The 27,351-nt window shown below is 46.4% G+C and overlaps 3 protein-coding genes across 5 annotated transcripts in view; all 3 read right to left on the reverse strand.

The window, feature by feature from the left end:
- LOC147347765 (N-acetyllactosaminide beta-1,6-N-acetylglucosaminyl-transferase-like) overlaps nt 1-2,081 on the reverse strand; it is a 38,191-nt gene extending 36,110 nt beyond the window's left edge. The window contains exon 1 of one of the 2 annotated variants that reach the window (XM_086370342.1): nt 1,031-2,081. In XM_086370342.1, coding sequence (XP_086226468.1) covers nt 1,031-1,949 — 919 coding nt within the window. In that variant the 5' untranslated portion in view covers nt 1,950-2,081. The remainder of the gene's footprint in view (nt 1-1,030) is intronic. The other variant, XM_086370343.1, reaches the window with a different exon arrangement.
- The window catches only part of LOC147347766 (N-acetyllactosaminide beta-1,6-N-acetylglucosaminyl-transferase-like), a 57,700-nt gene continuing 32,090 nt past the window's right edge, over nt 1,742-27,351 (reverse strand). The window contains exon 2 of the mRNA XM_086370352.1: nt 1,742-1,878. Coding sequence (XP_086226478.1) covers nt 1,868-1,878 — 11 coding nt within the window. The 3' untranslated portion in view covers nt 1,742-1,867. The remainder of the gene's footprint in view (nt 1,879-27,351) is intronic.
- On the reverse strand, nt 1,853-26,383 carry LOC147347767 (N-acetyllactosaminide beta-1,6-N-acetylglucosaminyl-transferase-like). 2 transcript variants are annotated; one of them, XM_086370351.1, is made up of 2 exons: nt 24,785-26,383; nt 1,853-1,878 (listed from the first exon to the last, which is right to left on the reverse strand). In XM_086370351.1, exons 1-2 carry the CDS (start codon nt 25,701-25,703, stop codon nt 1,868-1,870), a joined length of 930 nt encoding a protein of 309 aa, XP_086226477.1. In that variant the 5' UTR covers nt 25,704-26,383; the 3' UTR covers nt 1,853-1,867. The 2 variants fall into 2 exon arrangements, with proteins under 2 accessions (XP_086226477.1, XP_086226476.1); XM_086370350.1 differs by lacking the exon at nt 1,853-1,878 and having other exon boundaries at nt 24,723-26,383.

Genomic DNA, 27,351 nt, shown 5'->3' on the forward strand with positions numbered 1-27,351 from the left:
AGAGACTGCAAAGGGCAATTTCTAATAAGAAAATGGGACTTAACAATTGACAAGTGACCTGGGGTCAGCTCCAGCCAGAATGTCTCTCCGCATGTTTCAACTCACTGTGACTCACTCTCCCAGGAAATAAAATATCAGAGTAGATTTACTGAACCAAGTGAGTTGAGACCTGGACACCTGGTCAGGTCTGAGACTAGAGATGTTCAAGCCAGAGTGATAATTTGTAAACCTCCAAAGATGGAACAGCCCCGTGAACTTTGAGCATCAGTATAATACTGTGCAGCAGCCTCTAAGAGAAATACCACTGATTTCAATTCATAGGATGCTTATTCAAAGCCAGTCTCATGATGTCACAACTGTTCTTATCAAGGACTATGAAAGGCATTCATTCAAAAGACTGAGCTCAAGGTGAGGAACTGTGTGACACACCTTCAAAGGCAGTTTTGCCAGCGCTCCAGGAAATTGGCATATTTCTTAGATCACTGTACAGCACAGTTATAAGGTGGTAGTGTGTGTGTGTGTGTCACTCAGTCGTGTCTGACTCTTTGGGACCCCAGGGACTTTAGCCCGCCAGGCTCCTCTGTCCATGGGATTCTCCAGATAAGAATATTCGAGTGGGTTGCCATTCCTCCCCTTTAGGGGATCTTCCCAAGGCAGTGATCAAACCCGAGTCTCCTGCACGGTGGGCACATTTCTTCACCATTTTAGCCACCAGGGAGGCCCATAAGACACTAGCTGCTGCTGCTGCTAAGTTGCTTCAGTCGTGTGCGACTCTTAGCGACCCCAGGGACTGCAGCCCACCAGGCTCCTCCCTCCATGAGATTTTCCAGGCAAGAATACTGGAATGGGGTGCCATTGCCTTCTCCGAATAAGACAGTAGAGCTGCCACTAAAAAGCAAGCTGACTAATCGCTTTCCAGGCATTTATTTATTTTTCCCAAATAATTTCAAAGAAGAGCCGAATGTTAGCAAACTCAATCTATGGATAAGTGAAAAAAAAAAAAAAACCAGGGATGGAAGTTCATACCCACCTGGGATCCTATTAAGAGTCACCCAGAAATGTTCATCGGGAGAATAGGTATCTTTGGACCACTGGAGCAGATCAATGGCCCTTCGGTCTTGGAAGACAAACTTCACAAACTCTCTGGTGAGGGCCACGTAGGCAGTGCCAAAGTAGATGGTCAACCGGTGGGGAGGTGAGGTTTTCAAAATACCGGTATTTTTCATAAAAGAGCCACCTCTGCCCAAGTGCTCCCGGTAGACATATCGAGTCCGCTTTACTGCGTGGTCAGGAGGCAGCACCCCGGGGGTGATGTTTTTCCCTTTAAATCCTTTGAGATGCTGAACGATCTCCCTGTTGGTTTTCAGGGGGAAATCTTGCCCACAGGTGTTGATGGAGTATTTCCATGGAACTTCAGAAGCTAAAAGGTCTTCCAGGCAGTTCAGATCAGCCTGGAGCCTGGAAATTCCTGCGTAGACCACAGGCTCCATCTTTGAAGCAAGAAAAGCATTCTTGAAGCAACTCAGCAGCTGCCATACAGACTTCTTAAAGTGAACTGTGGCTTTCTCATCCACGTGAACGCAGTAGACATTCTGGGGCATGTAGACGGCCCTGAAGAGTCTTTCAAAAGTATTAAAGTCCTTATGGATGACCATGACATATGCCAAAGGGAACTCGGCTTCTTCTTTCGACAAAGGCCTTGTGATATAGTGATTCTGGATCAGGTAGTCCTTGCAAGGGACACTTCCCATGGGGGACATCAATGTCTTTTCCCACAAAAAGATTGACTTCTCATCTAAGGCATTCTTACAGGCGTGTATCTCCAAGTCCCTTTCAATGGAACTATTCCTGTGACTTCTCGGTTGGCTTAACTGACCACTGTAAAAGATCATAAAAATAACCACACTAACTCCCATGAAAGTAAAAAACCAATACTTCCAGAAGTTCATTATTTTCACTTCCCTGGGGAAGAAATCGCTCTCGAAAGACTGAGAAACAATCGGTTCCTGAAACAAGAGTGAAGAGGTGGAACTAACTTCTTTTGCCAATCTTGGAATTTCAATAGCTTCTCAAGCGGGCTGGCTTCCTTCTGCCGGGTTCTTTAATCCTCATTTACTCTCTGCTTCTGGGTGCTGTCCATCCTCTCCTGGCAACGGCCAGAGATGCTTCTTAAAGCGCCCTGGGCTTCTGGCCTCCGTGGTGCCACCTGGCTGCTGGCAGAAGGCGCCTGGCTCAGGGCAGCTCCGGGAAGCCCTTCTCATTTGCATACACGACGCCAGTGGATCTTAGGAAACTGCATTCAGTCTGGAGTGCCAGCTCCCTTCACCTGGGCTGTTTCCTGGGCCTCACTCCACCCCCCTCCATCCACTCTGTGTGGCCTGACCTCCCTTCTCACGCTTTCCCCTTCCTTTTCAAGTTAAGTGGTTCTCCTTTTTCTGGCTCGCCCCGCCAAGCTGCTAAACTGCTGCCTGTGGACTTCTCCTCCTCGGGTTTATTTCTCTTTCTTGGTCTCTGCCACTTTATTTCATTTCAGTGTTATCTCTACCTCTGGGCATATAAGACAGACACAGATAAGAAAAAAACCCCTTGCAACATGCCTAAGTAGAAGATTACTGGAGGAAAAAAAAAATCTGATGGTGTTCCCTGAATTAAATCAGTTTCTGATGATGTTACGTAGCATATATATGCCCATGGGTAGAGGAAAAAATGAATTACACTTTCAAGGGCAGAGGATGAGGTCAGAAGGAAGCGAGGAGTGACTTGATATTCAAGAGTTGGCGTGCAGGCATAAATGAAACGCACTTTAGTTCCGCCTGCCTGGGAGAAAGGTGATAGCTTGTTCCCAGAGAGCAAAGGCTGGTTCCCATTTCACACAGAGCTTTAGATAACTGGAGCTGTTGACACAGTATTATCTAGCACGTGTGGTAGCCACTAGGTCTCTTTAACAGCCTGACTTCCTCAGGCTGCAGGTCACTTTAGAGAGCTCGGAAGAGTCGCCTCTCCACCCAGCCCCTCTCCTACTTCCTTACTCTGAAGAGAGAACAAAGGCTTCGGGACTGAGGCAAATTTCTGGAAGTCTCCTTCAGTGCAGTTCAGGGAAGCCAGGGACAGCAGCTCAGCAGGTCTGGTCACATGACAGATGCCTCCTCATAGCTCACCTGAGCCAGGTGCCTCCAGCACTCAGCAGACGTGGAGTGCGTTCAAGGCAGGTGGTAAGGATGCTCCTGGGGGAAAGTTACTGAGCCAACTAAGAGATTAACTCTGGCAGCCACGGGAGCTGAAAGCGGCCCTGCTCCCACCTCCCTTCTGCAGTCACTCAACAATCTTGCCTGTCTCGGCGTGACATGGGAGCTGAGCAGCTGCTTCTGTTAGGAAGACACGTCTGCAATCCCGTGCTCTACCCGTCCCCCTCCACTCCCACCCCACCCCTCAGCTGCCTATGGTTTGCTGGACTGATGAATGGCAATGGTGGCCTGGATGTGACTGAGAATGAAAAATGTCACCTGCCGTCTCAGTCAACAAAGGATGTTTCCGCCATCAAATGACAGCCGCCTCCCACCCCCCTTTCCCCACACATGGGGGTGAGTCCTGAGGGGACTCAGGATGGAAACACAGGATGCCTGCCATCAAGCCACCATCAATCGCTGCAGTCAGGAGGCTGGGGATGACAAAGCACCGGATACTGGTCATGGAGAGCTGACGGGCATATCAAAGGGTGATTTCACTGAGCCCGGACTCTTGCATCTTTCTAGAAATAGAAAAGTGCTAAATTCATTAACCTGAGATGTCTGGTTTTCTTTCATTAACAGTCATCTTTTGAGGTGCCTACTTCCTGGTCTTTGTGATAAAAAAACTTCTATGTATCCTGGCTCCTCCTTTATCTCTTCAGAGCAATGCCAGGCTTGAAGTCCTCAGAATGTCTGCCCAATAAAAGAAGTCTCAGGACTTCCCGCTGGTCCAGAGGTTAAGAATCCGCTTTGCAGTGCAAGGGACTTGCTCAGCTTCTATCCCTGGTCGGGGAGCTAAGATCCCTCCTGGTTGAAGCAACTGAGCCCACTGGCCTCAACTACTGAAACCCCCATGCTCTGGAACCTGAGTGCTGCAACTGAGACCCAACATAGCCAAATAAATAAATACGTAAATAAATTAGTGTTCTTAAAAAAAAAAACAAACACATAATTCTCAACTTTTAGGTTGTGCCATTTTTTTTCAGTCAACTTGATGCATATTGACTTGGAGAGAGACCCAAAAAGCTGGCAGGAATCTTAAAGATCACCCAACACAATTCTATATTTTACAGACCAGGAGATTAAGGCTAACAAAAATATTTTTCCCAAAGTTATGCAGCTGGATAGAATCCAAAGTCTTAATTCTGCAGCTCCCTGGCCTAAAAGGCAAAGCCAGTCTAATCATTGTCAAATCCCAGCTGTTCAGTGACCGGCTGTATGAGCAGGGTGGAGTTACACTTAACCTCTCTAAGCATCAGGTTCTTTGTTTTCCACATGGAAATAACAGTACTTCCTATTTCACAGGGTTCTTAAGAACAGTGAGTGAGATAGCTCTCATCTAGGGTTTATGTATCTGTTTGTTTATGTTCAATAAGCATTAGCAAGTCTTGTTGCTTTTGTTTGCTTTTTGAAAAATAGTCAACATTTCTGACCCTGTTAAGGAACTGATATTTGGACTTCTGTTCTCAGTAATGGAAATGAAAAACATTTACCTTCGTAGAGCTTTCAAATGGTTTGACTTATTGCCACTCCAAAAAGTGAACGTTACATGTTTTTCACTATTTTCTTTCCCCACTGAAATCTCCCTTTACCCTGAGACTGGGGACAGTAGAACTGTAGGTGTAAGAAGGAAAGTACTGAATGGTCTGCTTTCACGTCTTGATATTCCTTCATTCTTACTTCTTGTTAGAGACACACCCTTTTCTTCAAAGAATAATGGCAGGACTAAGGGGAGGCTGAGCTATTTCAAACCTAAAAGATGATGCTGTGAAAGTGCTGCACTCAATATTCCAGCAAATTTGGAAAACTCAGCAGTGGCCACAGGACTGGAAAAGGTCAGTTTTCATTCCAATCCCAAAGAAAGGCAATGCCAAAGAATGCTCAAACTACCGCACAATTGCACTCATCTCACACGCTAGTAAAGTCATGCTCAAAATTCTCCAAGCCAGGCTTCAGCAATACGTGAACTGTGAACTTCCTGATGTTCAAGCTGGTTTTAGAAAAGGCAGAGGAACCAGAGATCAAATTGCCAACATCCGCTGGATCACTGAAAAAGCAAGAGAGTTCCAGAAAAACATCTATTTCTGCTTTATTGACTATGCCAAAGCCTTTGACTGTATGGATCACAATAAACTGTGGAAAATTCTGAAAGAGATGGGAATACCAGACCACCTGACCTGCCTCTTGAGAAACCTATATGCAGGTCAAGAAGCAACAGTTAGAGCTGGACATGGAATAAACAGACTGGTTCAAAATAGGAAAAGGGGTACGTCAAGGCTGTATATTGTCACCCTGTTTATTTAACTTATATGCAGAGTACATCATGAGAAATGCTGGGCTGGAAGAAGCACAAGCTGGAATCAAGATTGCTGGGAGAAATATCAATAACCTCAGATATGCAGATGATACCACCCTTATGGCAGAAAGTGAAGAGGAACTCAAAAGCCTCTTGATGAAAGTGAAAGAGGAGAGTGAAAAAGTTGGCTTAAAGCTCAACATTCAGAAAACGAAGATCATGGCATCTGGTCCCATCACTTCATGGGAAATAGATGGGGAAACAGTGGAAACAGTGTCAGACTTTATTTTTCGGGGCTCCAAAATCACCGCAAATGGTGACTGCAGCCATGAAATTAAAAGACGCTTACTCCTTAGAAGGAAAGTTATGCCCAACCTAGATAGCACATTAAAAAGCAGAGACATCACTTTGCCAACAAAAGTCTGTCTAGTCAAGGCTATGGTTTTTCCAGTGGTCATGTATGGATGTGAGAGTTGGACTATGAAGAAAACTGAGTGCCAAAGAATTGATGCTTTTGAACTGTGGTGTTGAAGAAGACTCTTGAGAGTCCCTTAGACTGCAAGGAGATCCAACCAGTCCATTCTGAAGGAGATCAGCCCTGGGATTTCTTTGGAAGGAATGATGCTAAAGCTGAAGCTCCAATACTTTGGCCACATCATGCGAAGAGTTGACTCATTGGAAAAGACTGATGCTGGGAGGGATTGGGGGCAGGAGGAGAAGGGGACGACAGAGGATGAGATGGCTGGATGGCATCACTGACTGGATGGACGTGAGTCTGAGTGAACTCCGGGAGTTGGTGATGGACAGGGAGGCCTGGTGTGCTGCGGTTCATGGGGTCGCAAAGAGTCGGACACGACTGAGTGACTGAACTGAACTGAACTGACACTCTGCCTATGGTGTATTTATCTCTAAATAAGTCCACTTTTTACCTATCACTTCATCTTTGAATTCTTTCTGGGTGAGGCAAGAAATTCACCGGGAACAACTGTAGGTTCAGTTGGTTTTCCCCCTCTCTTTGCCTTGATCCTCCATCCTACAACATGGAGCTCTGGTCCATGCCAAGCCAAAACAAACTCAACAAATCTTTAATCATGATTTATCAAAGCAGTTTGCAGATGAGAAGGGGGTGCAATGTGACTAACAGTTCAAAATAATAGGATCCAAAACCCCGTTCTACAGTCTGTCCTTCTTTACAAGGAGTTAGAAGAAAAGCCGGAGAAGGAAATGGCAACCCACTTCAGTAATCTTGCCTGGAGAATCCTGTGGACAGAGGAGCCTGGTGGGCTGCTGTCCATAGGGTCGCACAGAGTTGGACACAACTGAAGCAACTTAGCAGCAGGAGCAGCAGAGGAACAGCCAGAGATTAGAGTGCGGTGCCTTTTGTAATGGTTGGCCCAGCAGGAGGTTTGTTTGCCTGGTATCTGAGGCAACTGAACAGGCATTTTCTTCCAGCAAGTAATTGGACAGGCTAAGCTAATAACGTGCAACCAGGACAGGATATCTGTTCTCTTCCCTCTGGTTGGCTTAACATATTGAAAACTGTCGTCAGGTGGACATTCTGTATCACTCCCTGCCTCTCTCTGCCCGCAGGATATGTTTATGGTCACAATCAAGGAGACAGCAAGCACAAGGAGATAGCCACTGATGACACAGTGAGATCTGCTCAAACATCAAAACAAAAAAGGCTAGGCAGGGCTCTGTTGCAAGAAGGGGAGCCCTTCAGGGCCCGAGAGTGGGCTCTTGTCTAACACTTGGAGATGTATTGTCTGAGGAGACACATGTGCTGAACAAAGGAAGAGACTTTGTTGGGAAGGGGTGCCTGGGTGGAGAGCACCAGGGGAAGGGGACACAGGACAACTGCTCTGCCACGTGGCTCACAGTCTTGGGTTTTATGGTGATGGCATTAGTTTCTGGGTTGTTTTTGGCCAATCATTCTGACTCAGGGTCCTTCCCGGTGGCGCACACATTGCTCAGCCAAGATGGACGCCAGCGAGAAGGATTCTGGGAGGTGTTAGGACACATGACGTCTCCTTTTGATCCTTCCTGAACTCTTCGGGAGGGCAGTGGCTTGTTAGTTCCGTGCTCCTTACCAAGACCTCCTGTTGTAAAATAACTCATGCAAATAATTGCGATGGTGCCTGGCCAGGGTGGGCGGTTTCAGTCGGTGTGCTTCCCCCGACAGCTTCAGTTCTCGTTAACCTCATTTGAGCTGTGTGTCCACCCCAGCTGGGCTCTCAGAGGTAAAACATGAATGCCTTCTTGCTCGGGCAGGATCACAGCCTGGGCCTGATCTGTTCTCAAGTCCTTACAGCTCTCCTGCTCTTTTTCAGCACAAGTACTGGCTACTGCATCAAGGCAATGTTTTTTTTTTTGTTGTTTTTCTGTTGGGCGCTCTCACGTCCACCAAGGTCACACCATCCTGCTTCCCACCCAAGGCTTGAGCTGTGTCAGTCTGACAACCTCAAACACTTCAACCACATCAAAACCCAGAAAGTAAACCTGAAAAGGTCTCCTGGCAACCAAAATAAAGATCAAACATCAAGGCTGGATTCATACACCTGAATGTGTACAGACAGGTAAGTGAAAAAAGTTAAAACAAAAAAAAGTAGGTAAAGCTGGTGAAGGGCAAGAAAAACAGGGCTAGTGAATTTCTGAGCGGCAGCTAACGCTTGGCCATGGTGTCAGGGAGGCTGAAAGAAGGTGGGGACAGTGGTAGAATCGTTAGTTCTTGCCCCACCTACAGCTTTCGAACTGTTCTGGAGAAGACCCTTGAGAGTCCCCTGGACAGCAAGGAGATCAATCCTAAAGGAAATCAGTCCTGAATATTCACTGGAAGGACTGATGCTGAAGCTGAAGCTCCAGTACTTTGGCCATCTGATGTGATGAGCCAACTTATTGGAAAAGATCCTGATGCTGGGAAAGATTGAGGGCAAGAGGAGAAGGGGGCAGCAGAGGATGAGATGATTGGATGGCATAGTCACTGACTCAACAGATGTGAATTTGAGCAAACTCCAGGAGATACTGAAGGACAGGGAAGGCTGCCGTGCTGCATTCCGTGGTGTTGCAAAGGGTTGGAAACGACTTTGAGACTGAACAAGAGCCACCTTCACAGCCAGCACTGAGTAACATGTAGGGTCATGGGGCCAATGCTGCCAGCTCTGCAAATGTTTTAAGAGGAGGGAGAAATCTGAATTTTATATTTAAAAAAATCCAAACTCTTTAAATGTTATCAAGTAATTAACAAATTTTTAAGACCCAAGTGAACGGACACACAAGCACCTGAAGACTGCATCAGCCCCCACAATGCCATCTTTCACCTTCGGTTGAAGCATCAGAGCTCATGTATTTGAATCTCTCTTGAGGCTTAGTTTATTCTCTCTTAGTTTAGACACAATCCTAACACACTTTCTTAGAACTAAACAGGTAAGAAGTCACAAATTAGAAGAGGGATGTAGAACAGTTAGACTGGGCATCCTTTGGTCAGCAATAGGCGAGAGACTCAGCGTGAAGTAGGTTCAAGAAAAACTCCAAAAGTTTCCATAAAAAACTACAAATAGAGGTACCATATGACCCAGTAACCGCACTCCTGAGCATATATCCAGAAAAAATGAAGACAAATACGAAAAAGATACACACACCCCAATGTTCACGGCAGCACACCTTACAACAGTGAAGGAACAAAAGCAACCTGAACAGCCGTCAACAGATGACTGGTTTAGGGATACAATGGAGTATTACTCAGCCATGAAAAAGGGCGACGGACGACCAATGGAGTATTACTCAGCCATGAAAAAGGGCGACGTACGACCAATGGAGTATTACTCAGCCATGAAAAAGGGCGACGTACGACCAATGGAGTATTACTCAGCCATGAAAAAGGGCAACGTATGACCATCGGCAGCACCATGAGTAGACTTGGAGAGTAAGTCTACTTGGAGAGTAAGTGAGGTAAGGAAGGCAAACATATCATTTACCTGTGGATCTAAAAATTAATACAGTGAATCTATATACAAAACAGAAACGGACTCATGGACATAGCAAACAAACTTACGGTTACCAAAGGGGAAAGGAGAGAGATAAGTAAGGATTAATAGGTACACACTGCTATATATAAAACAGATAAACAGCAAGGATGTACTGTGTAGCACAGGGAACTATATTCAATGCCTTGTAATAACCTATAATGGAAAACAACCTGAAAAATAAAATTATGAATACATATATGACACATATATAACTGAGTCACATTGGTGTACACTTGATATTAACGCAATATTGCAAAACTGAATTTCAATTTAAAAAGAAAGAAAAACTCCACAAACATTTCAAGATCATTCGATTAAAGAATGACTGGCATCTGTACAGTATTTAAAATGATCAAATAAGGGAATTCCCTAGTGGTTCAGTGCTTAAGACTCTGGCTTGCAATGCAGGGGATGTGGGTTTGATTCCTGGTTGGGGAACTAAGATCCCACACGCTGCAGGGCAGCTAAGCCCGAGTACCACAGCTACCACGGCTGCTGAGCCTGCATGAAGCACCGAGAGAATCTGTGTGCCATAAAGATCTGCTTGATGCAACCAAGATCTCTGGGGCCACAACGAAGACCCAATGCAGCCAAATAAATAAATAAATGTTTAAAAATAAATAAAATTATCAAATCAGTTAATGAAAAGGCTTGAAAAGTGTGCAGGCCAACGAACGTAGCAGTTTGGGGTTGAAAACAGAGGACTAACATTTAGTGAAATAGAAATACATCAATATATTCGTGTATATATATTTTGCATAGTCTATTTAAAAAGGCATTTCTGAAATATGCTTATTCAAATTAGGGTTTGTTTTTTTTTTAGTTTAACCATTTTGCACACAAAAGGGCAGGTTCTAAATTACCCAGGAAACTCACAAATCTGCCAAAACTTGTCTGTCACAGGCTTCTATAGCAGAAGTCAGTACTTTTTCTGTGAAGGGCCAGATAGTAAGCATTTTAGGTTTGTGAGTTGTTTGGCTTCTGAGGTAACCAGTCAACCCTAGACTGTGTTCTGAAAGCAGCCACAACAGCATGTGTCTGTGTCCTGCCAAAACTTTATCCATGGACACTGATATCTCCATCTCATATTATTTTCAAGTCATAAAATAGGTTTTTAAAATTTATTTTACAATCCTTTAAAAATGCAAAATCATTCTTAGCTTGTAGTCAGTATAAAAATAGGTCAGATTTAGCCCACAGGTTGTATGTTCTTGGCTCATTTCTTTTCCAGATCATAATCAAGTTCCTCCAGGCCTGTATTTTGTAATATCAGAGTCTTCATAATTACTTTCCAGATGAAGAAATGCGAAATGAGGAAAAAGGATACTGTTGGTCATTCTTGTACCTGCCTGAATGCCCAACACGCCCCATCAGGGTTAAAAGTACACTGGGCCTACGTGCCTGTCTCCTTTCTTCTATAAAACGGAGATACTAGGAACACCGACCTCACAGCGTTCCAAAGAGATCTTAACAGCTTAGTACACAAAAAGAGCTTAGAGTGATACCTTGCACAGAAGGTGTACTCAACAAATCTTCTAGCATCTCTCTCTGTTGCCAAACGTGGTTCACACAGAGCCTGAAGTGTCCATCCACCTTCCGATACCTCTCATGAGGCAGAGCTGCAGGGCTTGACGAGCGATTCTTCATCTTTGCTTAGTCGCTCAGTCATGTCCAACTCTTTACCACTCCATGAACTATAGCCTGCCAGGCTCCTCGGCCCATGGGGATTCTCCAGGCAAGAATAGTGGAGTGGGTTGCCATTTCCTCTTTCAGCGTTTCTTCCCCACCAGGCATCGAACCCATGTCTCCAGCATTGGCAGGCGGATCCTTTACCACTAGCACCACCTGGGAAGCCCTAAAAGACCCCAAAGGACAGGGGGGCGCCATAAAGGCTGTGGTTATCATAGGCAGAGCCAGCCTCTGCAGCCCTCTCCTGTATCCCACAGTGAGGGAACTGCTCTTTATTCCCAATTGCAGACCCTCTTCCTCTCTTTTTTCTTAATTTATTTGGCTGCACTGGGTGTTAGTCACGGCATGAAGGATCTAGTTCCCTGACCAGGGATTGAACCCAGGCCCCTTGCGTTGGAAGCTCACAGTCTTAGCCCCTGGGCCACCAGGGAAGTCCCCCAGTTGCAGCCTCTTGAAGTATAGTTGCAGCCTCTACTTAGAGACCGAGCGGGCTGGTGCACCCTGTAAAATGTTGTGACACAGCATGCTGGTGAAGACCCAGGCTTTGGAGCAGGGTTTAAATCTGGTTCAGCTGTTTACAATATGACCCTCAGAGAGTTTCTTGGGATCACTGTACCTTTGATGCCGAATATTCAAAAAGGAATCATAGGAAGTCTATGAAAGTCAATCCGGCTTGGAAGGCTCCTGTATTTTTCTATACTATTCCACATAACATCACTCCAGCTTACCCTTATTCTTCTAAGATCACATTACTTTTTTTTCTACTTCTCTGGCAGCCTCTTTGGGGCAGCCAATTTCTTTCCCTCTAGTGGTTAGTTGCCTAGATTTAATTCCAGTTTTCCAAGCCAAAACAAAAGCAAAAACCAAACTCACACGTATTTGATCTTTGGCTCAATTCCACTAAATCTCAAGGGACAGAATTGGTGACTATTTGTCTTTCTATGCAACTTTTCTCTGTTTCTAAGTGTCTGCTCTGAGAAAAAAAATTCATGAGAAGACTTTGCCTCTGTTCAAATCTGGACATACTTCTGGTACCCTTCTCATCCACCAAACTCCTCCACTCCCATATTTTTGAATGTTGAAGTTGCAAGGAGATATTTCTACTAAGAGATAATATCTTATCATTCAGCTGCTACCAACAATCTGTATCTTGAAGACACTCTCTTTCTTCTAAACATTTTCGAATAAATGAAAACAAAACCGTCTTAAAATAGGGGTAGCCAGTGGCTTCCTCCAACTTCTAGCTTTAATAGCCCTATTAAATTCTTGCCTCGCTTTCAGTTCATTGAACCCACTATCGAACTAGCCTCTTTCCCACAGAACCTGTCGCTTACTTGAGTTTAGACTGCTGGTCGGGCCAGAGTGGCTTGGCTGAATCCCCACAAGCAGATGTTTCTTTTACTTTCCTAGAAATGAAAGCTGGATAAAATTTGCCTTCAGGATATGTCCTGTGTCTGAATTCAATAGAAGAAAATCCTCACCCTTGGTTCTCCCACTGGTTAAAGTGGTTTTCTTTTTTTAAATATAATTTAATGCATTTATTTATTTTTGGCTGTGCCGGGTCTTCACTGCTGCTTGGGCTTTCTCTAGCTGCGGCACGCGGGGTCTAGTCTCCAATTGCAGTGTGCAGGCTTCTCATTGCGATGGCTTCTCTGGCTGCAGAGCACCGGCTCCAGGGTGTGCAGGCTTCAGTAGCTGTGGCTCCCGGGCTCTAGAGCAAAGGCTCAGTAGCCGTGGCACACAAGGCTTAGTTGATCCGCAGCATGTGGGATCTTCCCTGATCAGGGATCAAACCCGTGTCTCCTGCACTGGCAGGTGGATTCTTTACTACTGAGACACCAGGGAAGCCCTAAAACGGTTTTCCATTCAAATTTTCTATTTAGCAATCCATCCTTTTAAAGGATATCCTTGAACTCAATTTTTTCTCCTCAAAAACAGGGAAAATTGTTATAAGCAGGGTAGGCTCAGCCCTGGTCTCCTTTGGTTAGGGATCTCAGGGCTGATGGTGTAGTTTGGGTTACTACCCTTCAGTGTGTCTTAAATGTTTTGTAACCTATGTAATGGAGTAGTTTTGGTTACCTTTCTTCCCCCCGCCCCCACCGAGTAAATGATCAGTGGAACATAAATACCTAGGGCACTAATTCTCAGTCCCAAGATGCCTTGGGCATCGGAAAGACAAGAGGGAATGTTTAAGGGCAGTACTTAGGATAACCAATTGTCCAGTTTGCCCAGGACTAAGGAATTTCCCAGCACAAGGGATTTTTTTTTTTTAGTGCTAAAAGTGAGAAAGTCCTGGGCAAACAAAAATGTCTTTGCTATCCTAGATATCATCGGTCCTAAGCCCTCACTGCTGAATGATATATCAAACAGAGAATGTTCAACAGCTGATCAGTATGGAGGGAGATCAAACTAGTCCATCCTAAAGATCAGTCCTGAATATTCCTTGGAAGGACTGACGCTGAAGCTGAAGCTCCAATACTTTGGCCACCTGATGCAAAGAGCCAACTTATTGGAAAAGACCCTGATGGTGGGAAAGACTGAAGGCAGGAGAAGGGGATGACAGAGGATGAGACAGTTGGATGGCATCACCGACTCGACGGACATGAGTTTGAGCAAGCTCCGGGAGGTGGTGATGGGCAGGGAAGCCAGGCGTGCTGCAGTCCCTGGGGTCGCAGAGTCGGACACAACTGAGCGACTGAACTGAACTGATGGAGGGAGAGGAAATGTTGAAATCATTGGTCTGGGTGAGAGGCACAAGCAGACCATCAAAAGTTTGCAAACTACAGTGCAGAAAAACTATGTGAGCTCCCACACGTATCCTCAGGCCACTGTGGCTCGAGCACAGAGTGATGCAGAGTAAGAGCGAACCAGTAAGAATACACTTAGGACTTCCCTGGAGGTACAGTGGCTAAGAATCCGCCTGCCAATGCAGGGTCCCAGAAGATTCCATATGCCTAGGAGCGACTAAGCCCGTGTGCCACAACCATCTGAGCCCGTCCCCAGGTGGCGCTAGTGGTGAAGAATCTGCCTGCCAATGTAAGGGACACAGGAGACTCAGGTTCAGTTCCTGGGTTGGGAAGATCCCCTGGAGGAGGAATTCTACTCCAGTATTCTTGCTTGGGAAATCCCATGGACAGAGGAGTCTGGCAGGCTACAGTCCATAGGGTCACAAAAACTCGGACACAACTGAAGTGACTTAGCACAACATTTGGAAAAAACCTTCTACTCATGGCTTTGTCTAAAGCAGGTCAAAAAGAATGTCACATACTGTTCAGGTGAGAGCATGAAAGACAGGCATTGAGAAATCACATTAAGAACTGGTTAGTTAGGCCAAGAAAATTTAATTTTCTTTTTCTCTATGAGGAGCTGTCAGTGTTAATATGAACTGCAGCATGTAATTTTTGAATTGTGATCATCACAATGCATTGTATTTTTATGATCTACATGAAAAGAATCTGTAATGGAAGTAATCCCTACCTCCAAAAAATGCAAGGCCTTGGGTCTGCATTAAATGGTATGATCCATGTTCATCTCAAAAAAAAAAAAAAAAGGCTAAGAATGTTTGCTTTCTTTACCTTAAGTTCAATCAGCATTCTTTCATATCATTCTTGATCTAAACAGATTAAAGTCAAACAATCAATAATGATGTAGTGATGAAAATAAATGTAATGCATATGAAAGAAAAGGAGAAATGGTTGGTTAGAAAAATAATATAACTGCTGGTGTGTAGGTTTGTTTTTGTTTTTTTTTTTTTTAATATTTATTTATGTATTTGGCTACATCCAGTCTTAGATGGCATGTAGGATCTAGTTCCCTGACCAGGGATTGAACCCAGGTCCCCTGAATTGGGAGTGCGGAGTCTTAGCCACTGGACCACCAGGGAAATCCCTGGTTTTTGTTTTTGTTTTTGTTTTCTGGTTTTTGTTTTTAACCACTCCATGCCACACATGAAATTCCCTATAACTGCTGCTTTGCATATTGCTTTCTAAGACTGCAGATTTGTTCACTCTAAGATCCAGGGGGAAAAAAAATCCCTAAAAATCTTAGCAGGGTCATTTTCTTTGTACAGGGCTGTTGCCCAAAGCAACAGCCCTTTACAAACCCAGATCTGGTCTTTAAAGTAGGGTTTTCTGCTATTAGTCTGCTCTTTGTATTTCTTTGGTGCAGACTTAGGTGGCCACTGGTTAAGTTCACAGATAGCGGACCGTGGATTGGAGCACAGTCTGGCTTGAACTGGTGCCCCCAGGAAGAACTTGGCGTTGAGCAGCCTTCCCAAGACGAACCGGCTGCTTTGGAAAAACAGAGAGAGGGAGAACAGGCCTGTTGCTGTTGACCAGGGGAAGAAGGACTTCAGGAAAATTCCCAGAAAACCTGAATGTGCTAGCCTGAATGTGCTAGAAGACGTGGTCTGAAGCTGACCCAGTAAGATCTGGCAAAGGGATCTAGACTCTGTGTGCGTGTTGTGTGTCTCTGTGTGGTGACAGAGAGGGTGGCTGATTTGAAGCTGAGTTGGCAGCAGTGCTGATGAGCATATAAAACATTATTTCCATTTGATTCAATTCAGTAAATATTTATTCTTATTCCACTGGATGCTCCCTATGTTGAGCTGCCAAAAATATAAAAGACCCCAAAGAGATAGTAGTTGTCAGGGCAATATGATATCCATGTTCACAGTTACAGGGCAAAGAAGACGATAGAATGACATAAAGGAGTTACAACAGAGGTTTACAAAATTGAGACCAAAAATCAATGAACATTTCCCATGTGACAAGGCCTTGAATGTAGACATATTCAGGCCATGATGTAAACAGGAGAAATCAAAGAGGATGACTCAAGGAAAGAGGAAGAAAAGTAGCAAAGGCAGAAACACAAAGCATGGTTTTTCTGGAGTGTCCCTTTCAGGGAAGGCCGCCTTGGGAATTAATTAATCAGTGACATTGATGTGGCGTTCCACAGGGCTTTGCAAACGTCCAACATCCAACGTCCTATGTTGAGAGGATTGGATTGAATAATTCAGGAAGCTGTTGTTGAATGTCACTGAGGCTTCTGAACTGAGAAGTTATTCTTCAAAGAAAAATATGTCAGGAGTGTTAGAATGACTTGAAGAGGGAGACTTGTGCGCCAGAGACACCACATTGATGGGTCTAAAGATTATCTCGAGAGGTGGGCACCACAGGCTGGAGTCAGAGCAGTAATGATGGGCCCACAATGGTGATGCTTACTGGGCACACGCAGAGCACATGGAATGTGCTGATTAGGGCTGGGGGCTGGAAGAGACGTCAGCGGACTTGGAGGATGGCGGTGCCTGGGGTTCTCAGGAAGGGGGCTGTGAGAAGTAGGCAACAAAATGGGGAGGTGTGAGCAAGGGCCAGTGGGCGCCTCGGGAATAGATACCCAAAGGCCTGGGAGGAACGCAGACAGGGCCTGGGGAACACAGTGGAGACTTGTGATTCATCAGGACAGAATGGGGTTGAGCTTGGAGGCCGAGGAGGTCACCAAGGAAGATGGAACAGCAAGAGCCAAAAAGCAAACCTGGTAAAGACGCTCGAGGGATGTTTACTGAGACCTAAACTCTCCCCAGTTCTACATTTCACTGAGACTACATTTCAACTGAGAGTTGAGTGGCTCTCAATCAACTATTATCCAAGTCTCAGTTCAGTAGTCAGTGACCAAGAATATGAAAAGAATGGAATCCACTTAAATACATTTCCAAAGAGGGATTATAAAAGCAATGCCTTCTAACACACATGGCAACTTTTTCCGAAGGTGGAAGCCATCGCTCAAAGTTCTGTGTGACAAAGTATTGTCCAAAGACTGCTGGCTTCAGACAATCATTTCTTCGTGGCACTTGTATCTCTCTGTCTGCCTTTTAGGAGTAAGAACAACTTTTCGAAAAGAGCGATTATATATGATGCACTGAGGATTGGAGCCAGAACCCTAAATTAGAAGTAGGATGATTTGAATTTGGGCCCTGACCTTGCCAATTCCTAGCCAATAAATAAACTCAACAAACATTTAGAGAAGGCAGGCATATCACAGATAGGCTGGGTTTCAAAGTCGACAGGTACGGGGAAGACAGCGTGCAGTCAGAATTCCTCTGGAGGAAGGCCCTGGGAAGAAGCCACAGTCTCCATAATTCCAGCACGGCACATTCTCCCTTGAATCTGTGTCCAGAGAGTGACTTCTTACGAGCACCAGATGGACAGCTTGGCTTTAGCTGAGGAGCCGAGTCATGAGATCACACTGTCTCTTTAAGGTCGGTGAGCCCCGAAAACCAAGACCCCCTCGCGAGAATAAGCAGAATCCACCTGTGGACCCTAGACTCATTGTGTGGAATGGTGGGCAGGGGAGGGATGACCATTTAAACTTACATACACTGTGTGTGTGCACATGTGTGTGTGTGAGAGAGACAGAGAGAGAGAATCTAGTTGAGTTTGCGAAAGTTAAGTGACTCTGAGGAGCCGGGACTCCATTGCTCGTTTGCCAGTCATTGTACAGGGAATAAGGAAAAAAGAAATTGGCAGATGCCGGTTCTTCCCTCGAAGGTCAGTCTCCCAGGGCCTCTCGGAACATAGACGCAGCACCACAAGACTCACAGTACATGGGATACAGGGGGATGGAGTCCATCGGAGCGAGCATCAGGAAAGGCTCTCTAGAGAATGTGACTCTAAGCTGAGTCTTTGAAGAAAAGCACAGGCCAATCAGAGGAGGGAGAGGGAGGCAGAGCCTTCTAGAGCCTCCTGGTGGAGGGGACCGGCAAGAGTCAAGGCAGGGAAGCTGAGCCCTTCGAAGGTCAAGGGGGCCACCCGGCAATGAGCCCCCTTCCAGCAGAAGGGCTGCAGTGTCATGCTTCGGTAACGGGGATCCATGCCTAGCATCTAAGGAGAGAGACATGGTCACAGGACCGATGTGCTTTTATCAAGGTCATTCCATCTCTGGAGGATGGATTAAAGCAGGCTGAGAATGGCATCAGGGGAAGTTGTTAGGAAAGGAAGTTAGACTATCGTCGGAGAGAGATAAGCAGAGAGGGGTGATGGCACTGGACTTGGAAAGGAGGCCGACAGCCAGACCCCACTCATGGACCGTTCACTTGGTCCCTGGCAGGACCCAAGCCCCTGCCTCCGCTGCCAATAACCCTATGAATGGGCGCTGCCAGGTCAAGTTTCCCCCGTGACCTTCACGCTAGGGCCTCGCCCACGTCAAGCTGGGTCCAGCTCTCACCCTCGGTCCTTCGGGCCCAGCCACACTGGCTGCTTTTCTGGCTCCTGGGCATGTGGAACCCGTGCTCACCTCGGGGTCTCTGCAAGCCCTCACCCCCCTACCGGGAACCCCCTACTCGTTCCCACGGCCCTCCTCACTTTGGAGCTGCAGTTCACATCTGCTTTCACCAAGAGGTTGGTCCCTTCCTGGGTCAGCCTGCTCATTTCCTTCATCGCGCTTGGAGTCTCTGATTATCTTATCAGTCTACTTTTTATTGTCTGTCTCCTACTTCTAGAATATTCCATGAAAGGAGGGGCCTTATCTGTTACTCACTATTATATACTTGAAAGTAAAGGCGATAGTCGCTCAGTCATGTCCGACTCTTTTGTGACCCCATGGCCTACAGCCCACCAGGCTCCTCTGTCCGTGGGATTCTCCAGGCAAGAACACTGGAGTGGGTAGGAAGAAGGGTAGGAGTCCCTTCTCCTGGGAATCTTCCTGACCCAGGGATAGAACCCAGGTTTTCTGCATTGCAGAGAGATTCTTTACCATCTGAGCCACCAGGGAAGCCTAGAATATACTTACTCACTATTACATTCAGACTCAGCACAGTGTCCAAGTGCTCAGTACGGTGGGGAGAGGGATAAATTATGAGTTTGCAACTAACAGAGACACACTCCCCTCCAGTCTTCGCTCAGTCTTGTTCGACTCTTTGCTACCTCATGGGACTGTAGCCCGCCAGGCTCCTCTCTCCATGGGATTCTCCGGGCAAGAATACTGGAGTGGGTTGTTGCCATTCCCTTTTCCAGGGGATCTTCCCAACCCAGGGGTTGAATCTGGGTCTCCTGCATTGCAGGCAAATTCTTTCCCATCTGAGCCACCAAGGAAGCCCACAGACACACTGCTGCTGCTGCTGCTGCTAAGTCGCTTCCGTCGTGTCCGGCTCTGTGCGACCCCAGGGACGGCAGCCCACCAGGCTCCTCCATCCCTGGGATTCTCCAGGCAAGAACACTGGAGTGGGTTGCCATTTCCTTCTCCAATGCATAAAATAGATAACCAGGACTCCTCTGCTGGTCCAGTGGCTAAGATTCCGTGCACCCATGCAGGGGGCCAGGGTTTGATCTCTGGTCAGGAAACTAGATTCTGAATGCCACAACTAAAGATCCCATGCGCCGCAACTACGGCCTGGGGCAACCAAATAAACAAATAAACATCTGAAAAGATAGAGAATCCATAAGGATCTGCTGTATAGCACAGTAAACTCTACTCGATATTTTGTAATAACTTTTAAGGGGAAATAATCTGAAAGGGATATATATATATATATGTATGTATAAGTGACAGAGAAGACAATGGCACCCCACTCCATTGTTCTTGCCTGGAGAATCCCAGGGACGGGGGAGCCTGGTGGGCTGCCGTCTCTAGGTTCGCACAGAGTTGGACACGACTGAAGTGACTTAGCAATGTATAAGTGAATCACTTTGCTATATACCTGAAACTAATACAACATTGTAAACCAACTATATATCAATAAAATAAATTTACTGAATGAATATCTATATTACAGGTGAAGAATATGATAATAATAACAGTAACAACAATAAAAAAAATGAACAGTCAAAATATGTGCTGGGCACTGGCCAAACTCATTGAAGCCTCACAGATCTGACATAAATATCATTATTTCCTCCATTTTACAGATGGGGGAACTGAGGCGCCCACATTTAGGTAACTTGTCCAGTTACCTGCCTTGTAAATGGCAGAGCAGTCGGTCTGGCTCCCGGGTCCAGCCTCAACATCTATGCTACACGGCTACTCTGATGACTCCCCGAGCTGCTGCTGGGACTGTCAGGAATAAAAACCTTTCTTTTCTCCCAGGGGGGCCAGCTGTGAGAAACAAACACTTGGGGCTACTGTAGAGTCTCTCTGACACCATGTGGGGATGGAAAAACTGAAAAACATCAACTCAGAGACAGAGTGACCATCTCAGACCAAACTGGGACTTTTCTGGCTTTAGCATAGAAAGTCCCATGCCCAAGATGCTCCCTCAGACTTGGGCACACAGGGACAACTGGTCACCTTACAGAGAGGTCTCTGGTGTATGAGTCCCAAATACACTGTCCAAGCCTTGGTCTAGCTTTACTTGGAGGCCCTCCTTGGACACCTCAGTTCTATTGGCGTGATCCGGTAAGTCCCGCTGTGTTTGTTTAAGCAACTTTGAGTTGCATTTCTGTCACATGCACTTCAAAGAGTCAAAACACACACCCAAAGAAAGTCCACATATAAATAAAACTCAAAGTCAAAAAAGCAAAATAAACCAAAGTAAGAAACACGCCATTTTTAGGACTGAAAAATGAGGAAATGTGGTCATTTCTGAGGTTGAGGTAATCTATTTGACAAAGGGGCTTAAAAAAAAAAAAGTATACGAAATGGAAAGAGGAAAAGGCAAATGAAAACATTCTAGTGGAAGAAAAGCCTCATGGCATGAGAAAGGTCAGAGGAACGATGAGCAAAAATCCAAAAGAACAGGGAGGGGGTGGGAAAGGAGCTGAAGCCAAAGCATGGAGCAGTTCCGCCTTTTCTTTTTCTCTTAAACTATTCTAAGCCTGTTTTGTTTTGTTTTTTTTTTTGGCTGCGACATGCAGGTTCCTTAGCTGTGGTGCACAGGATCTTCATTTCCAGACCAGGGATCGAACCCATGGCCCCTGCACCGTAAGGCAGGGTCTTAGCCACTGGACCGCTGCTGCTGCTGCTGCTGCTGCTGCTGCTAAGTCGCTTCAGTCGTGTCCGACTCTGTGCGACCCCATAGATGGCAGCCCACCAGGCTCCCCTGTCCCTTGGCGCTAGGGAAGTCTAGTTTTAGGTTTTCGTTAGATCTACTGTAAGGTGGGGCAAGACAACTGAGCTTCTTGTGGAAGGGACTGTGACCAGCAGTGGCTTCTGCAGATACTCAACAACCACATAAGACTTAAAACGTCTCAACGGTCTCTGGCCTCCGCCCTGGGGCAGACAAACCAAAGATAATGCTAAGGAATACCCAGAATAACCAGAAAAAGCTTTTCTTCAGGTGACGGCAGTGATAACAAAGACTGGAGAAGTTGGGAAACATCAGCATGAACCAGAATTCAGACCGGGGGCACAGGTTAGAGCCTCAGGCTCACCCTAAACCCCTCGCTCTACAGCATGAGTCAGAGAAATGCGTGCTCCTGAAGGGTTTCCTTTGAGAATGTGGCCAGAAGGTAGAAATCTAGATAATCCATCTGTACACAGCCCCACAGGATGGAATGAGAGCCACTCTTGCTGGCCTCCCCCAAAGAAGGATGTGAGACCAGGCTCCCCTGGGGCTCTCTCTGGCCTGGCCAGCACATTCTAACACAGTTGGAGAAAACCTAAGTGTTGGAAACCAAGAAGGAATTCATTGTCTCAATAGAAAGACAACATGAAAAAAAAAAAAAGCAGTGTGAGGATATGCAACTCAGTCCTACCTCAATGAATATACTTTCACAGAGTCACTCATCTTAAACTGTTCTCCTTTAGTCTTCTGATACCATTCAGGAACAGGATCCTAGTGATGTTCATGGTCTTAGTCCTTTTTAGGTGTTTCAGGGAGCACGATATGCCTATGCAGGGTCTTTCTAACACAAACACTTTAGGATATTTAGCGGGACTTCCCTGGTGGTCCGGTGGCTAAGACTCTTCTGCACTTTCAATGCAGGGCGCCCAGGTTCGATCCCTGGTCAGGGAACTAGAGCCAACCTGCCACAAGTAAGAGTTCGAAAGCCACAACTAAAGATTCCAAGGGTCGCCACTAAGACCTGGCACAGCCAAGGAGGTAAATAAATAGCTACCTAAAAAAAGATCTTTTAGGGTGTTTAGGACAGACAGAAGGGAACTTTGAGGGAGGCAAGGAAAAGCACCATCTGAACTTGGAGAAGGATGTTTATGCTGTTTATCGAAGGACTTTTCCCTTTGAAACTGACATGGAGAAGGGAAGAGCTGATATGGTCAAAGGGTGCCTGATAATTAAGAATCAGGCTCCCGCACTCTATCCTAAATCACAGAGAACGCTCAACTGGAAAACCACTGGAGAGACTGGAGCACTGGCATCGCCTTTGAAGAAGGGGGCGTCCAGCACTTGGGCCAGAGCACATGACGGCTTACTTTCTTTGGCACCTGTGATTCGGGAAGGGCCCACCTATGGGCAGGATATCCTCCTGCTGGCTCCCTGAACCGGGATACCACCCGGAATGGAAGAGAGGAAGGCAGCAAGCCCCTGGGAAGTGGCACATTATTCTGAAAGGCATCCCTTGAAGAATCAGATCACTGATGGTCCTCATAGTGAAGCTCTCACCTCCAGTTTCCCGCAGGGGTGATGACGTGCACTTGCCAAGGCTAAGGGGCAGCAAGACTGAGGGAGTCTAGACTCACCAGTATCTCGGCCTTTCTACAAGTTCTCAACAGCTCCCTGCTATGTGTTTATGTGGTTCTGAGTATTGTGCCCTCTGCAAAAAAAAAAAAAAAGGCATATATAGGAACAAAAAAAAAAGGTCTTGCCTATTGGGTCTTTTATTTTGTAGCTGGGGAGATAGGAGGTTCCAAGATACGACTTTTGTGGAAAATCCCTTGGACAGAAGAGCCTGGCAGGCTACAGTCCACGGAGTCACAAGTTAGACACGGCTTAGTGGCTAAACCACCACCACTACCATCCAGTCACCAAGAGAGGGCAGAAGGCAGGGAGCTACCCCACGAACCTACAGCAAAAATGGTCTTGTATCCCGAGCCTGTCGAGGTATATCATTCTCAGCCTCCTGCCTTCATTTCACCAGGGCTGGAAAGGAGAGGGGGACTAAGGGGAAAAAAAGGGGGCGGGAGAAGGGCGGTGAAAGATTATTTTTTCCTTGATTTTCTTAAGTTGATTTGACATTGGTAAGACTAACCATCCTTCTGCTAAGCAAACACAGACATTTAACACTAACCCAAACCCATGTTTTTCCTACAGTTTAGGCTTTTGTGAAGTTACAGCTGCCTTCATCTCAGCATGATATCTCCGGAACCACGTGCCTAGAATCAAACCATTATAAATCTCAAGGGGATAGTGAAAACACAAAGGGAATAAATATTTAAATATGAAAACCAGCCTCTCAGTACCTTATGTTCCCCACTTAGACACTCAAGATGGAAACAACATGTAAAAGGTGACAAGGCGGAGGCCCTGGAAGAGGGAGGTCCGGACACGGAGTGTGCACTGATGGGAGCGAGCCCTGTTCCCCAGCCAGTCACCCTGGGACTCAGAGACCAAACACGGCGTTTTCCAGAGAATGCTGGCATGTTTATTGCCCAGCAGGCCTTGCCCTGCAGCCTAAGAGCATCTACCAGCGTTTCCAACTTGGCAGCCCCCCAAAAACCAGAACAATGATTGCTTTTCTCTAGCTATAATAATGCTGTCAAGTTCATCAGAGATCCATTTTGTATTTTTCAGTGAGTGCAAAGCATGCTGTTTCCTTCAGAAGAAATCCTATCATGTTTTATTTAGTTTTAAAAATCAATGGTCTGGTCCATTAGCACAGGTAGAACTGCTCTGATGAGAAAGGAAAAAGCTTCTCCTGGAATCTCATTATTTATCTGAAGTTAGAAATAAATATATTTTTAAAATGATGTGGTACATGCATGAGTCCAAATATTTCTCTGCCCACTGGGTCTTAGGGAGACAGCTGTGGCACCGCAGTAAAGCCTCATGCTTTGCCATTCATTCATTCATTTTTTTATTGAGCATTTACCATGTGTTCTTTGCATAGAGGATACAGCAGGTAACAAAATAGAAAATGACCTGCTTCATGGAGCTAATGCGAAGAAGGCCAAAAACAAACGCATTCAAAAAAGTAGATTTAATAATTCCAGAAGATGATAAAAATCTCTGAAGGAAAAGAGAGGGATGATCAGTTCAGCTTCTCAGAGTTGATGACATCTGGCTGATAAGGGGGAATCTAGGAATGGGCAGGGGAGTGGCCAAGCCAATGGCCCTGGGGTTACAGCAAGTCTGACAAATCTGGGGAGAAGAAAATCACCAGCAGGGATGGGGTGCAATTCATCCTGACTGCGGTAAAGATTTAATAAGATGCTAAATGCAAGAGAACAAGACCAACTGCAGATCAATACCACCAATGTTTGGCTTGGTTAGACTACTGAATTGTCACCTAAAGAACATCAATTCTTTCAGGGTTTAGAAAGAATTCAGGTGAAAACCACACACTTCAGCTTTTATCTCCTAATCAAAAAGGTGCAGGCTCTCAAAAAGCCCTTTCAAGTACAGAATGTCGCCTTCACGTGAAATAGGGAATCCCACATACCTGGAATCCTATTGAGCGTCACCCAGAAATGTTCATCCGGACTGAAGGTGTCTTTGGACCACTGGAGCAAGTCAAGGGCCCGTGGGTCGTGGAGAACAAAGTTGGTAAACTCTCTGGACAGGGCCACATAGGCAGAGCCAAAGTAGATGGTGAGATTGTGGGGAGGAGGCGGCTTCAAGGCTGTGGTTCTTATCACATAGGAAAGCTCTTTGCCCAGGTGCTCCCGGTGGACATACTTAGTCCGCCCAACTGCGTGAGCTGGGGGCAGCACCCCGGGGGTGATGTTTTTCCCTTTAAATCCCTTCAGATACTGAACGATCTCCCTGTTGGTTTTCAGGGGGAAATCTTGCCCACAGGTGTTGAGGGCGTATTTCCAGGGAACCTCCGAAGCTGCAAGATCTTTGATGCAGTTCAGGTCAGCCTGGAGCCTGGAAATCCCACCATAGACCACGGGCTCCATCTTGGAAGCCAGAAAAGCATTTGGGAAGCAGCTCAGTAACTGCTCCACTGAGTCTTTAAATTCAACTGTCGCTTTCTCATCCACATGAACACAGTAGACATTCTGAGGCATGTAAATAGCCCTGAAGAGCCTCGCAAAGGTGTCGAAGTTGTGATGGATGACCATGATATATGCCAAACGAAACTCGGCTTCTTCCTTTGATAAGGGTGCCGTGATGTAGTGGCTTTGGGTCAGGTACGCCTCGCAGGAAGACTTCTCATACATCATGAGTTTGTTTCTCCAAAGTAACGGTGTTTTGTCTTTGATAAGGGATGTGCAAACCTGAGTCAGCACCCAAGTGTCTGAGTTATTTAGCCTCTGGAAGCCTTGCTCTCCCCCAAAGTTGAACACACAAAACACGATGAAAACGATGACACAAGAGACAGAAATGATGAAGAGGGAACGCATCGGTGAAGGCATGCCTCCAAGAGGAGTTGAGGGTTCAAAGACCGTCAAGATCGGTTAAGTCCTCTCCCAAACTTACTTTTTCCCTCTGGGTTCTTAGCTTGGTGCATACTCCGGGCATTCCTGCCCTGAAGGGAGGGCTGGTGAATTTCCCGGGTTTCCACGCGGGAGTCCAGCCGCTGGCGCTCTCCCCAGGGTGATAGTAGCGACTGATCCCGCCCCGGCCTCTGCCTCCCAAGCCGCCTTTGTCTACAACCCGCAGCAGGTTCTTTAAGCCCAGCCTCTTCCCCTTCCAGCGGCTTCCCGGCTCGCCGTAGCTGCCGGTTTCACTACAACTCCGGTCATTCTTTCCCCCCACCCCCCCACGCCGCCTGCGGCTTTAGTTTCTCAGGTCTCTTTTCTTCCATTTCACAAGGTTTTTCTCTCCCCGACCCCCTCCCCCTTGCGGCGGTCATTCGGGGAATGAGTACAGTCAGCGTCAAAAGTCGAAATGGGGGGATGCATTAAAAAAAAAAAAGTCGAAATGATGCGCTTCGCATGCCATTTCCTGCTAGTCACCCCACAGGCTGCGACACTCACCCCAGCTTGTTTCCCGTGACCGGGAGGGTCCCTCGACCCTCCCAGCACAATCCTGGGTGTACCCGGTAGCCTCCATTCTCAAATATGCCGCGTCAGGGTGGGGTGGATGGGAATGCAGCAACAAGGTCCCAAAGAAATCCTCATCCAACCGGCTTGACGGTACCGCGGGGGCCCCCGCCCTTCTCTTTTCCAAATCGGGCGCTGAAAGGAGTTCCTGTCCTAGGGGATCTGAAAGTGTAGGGTTGGTTCCCTGTCCTGTGACTCAGATCAGGGTGCAGTCCCTGTCCTCCCCCTGTGCTGCTTATCCTAGGGCTGAGACAGGGCGGGACCCCCTGGGGTCCTCCCTGGTACAAAGCCTCTCCCTGACCCCTACTTCTTGTTTGTAGGAAATAGGCTTTCTTCAGCCTCCTTGACCTTCCCTGCATTCCAAAGGGCAGATTCAAACAGTTGCTAATCAGGGGATATGCAGATGACACCACCCTTGTGGCAGAAAGTGCTGCTGCTGCTGATGAGTCGATTCAGTCGTGTCTGACTCTGACTCGAAGAGGAACCAAAAAGCCTCTTGATGAAAGTGAAAGAGGAGAGTGAAAAAGTTGGCTTAAAGCTCAACATTCAGAAAACGAAGATCATGGCATCTGGTCCCATCACTTCATGGGAAATAGATGGGGAAACAGTGGAAACAGTGTCAGACTTTTATTTTGGGGGGCTTCAAAATCACCGCAGATGGTGACTGCAGCCATAAAATTAAAAGACGCTTACTCCTTGGAAGGAAAGTTATGACCAACTTAGATAGCATATTCAAAAGCAGAGACATTACTTTGCCAACAAAGGTCTGTCTAGTCAAGGCTATGGTTTTTCCAGTGGTCATGTATGGATGTGAGAGTTGGACTGTGAAGAAAGGTGAACGCCGATGAATTGATGCTTTTGAACTGTGATGTTGGAGAAGACTCTTGAGAGTCCCTTGGACTGCAAGGAGATCCAACCAGTCCATCCTAAAGGAGATCAGCCCTGGGTGTTCAGTGGAAGTACTGATGCTAAAGCTGAAACTCCAGTACTTTGGCCACCTCATGCGAAGAGTTGACTC

Source organism: Bos grunniens, chromosome 23 (genome assembly GCF_055505025.1).
Source record: "Bos grunniens cultivar Pamir isolate PY7600 chromosome 23, Bosgru_T2T1.0, whole genome shotgun sequence".
In the NCBI taxonomy this organism is placed as follows: Eukaryota; Metazoa; Chordata; class Mammalia; order Artiodactyla; family Bovidae; genus Bos; species Bos grunniens.

Bases quoted from the DNA above. Each gene is read 5' to 3' on its own strand.
- LOC147347767 (XM_086370350.1), bottom strand. From the start codon at position 25,703: ATGCCTTCACCGATGCGTTCCCTCTTCATCATTTCTGTCTCTTGTGTC.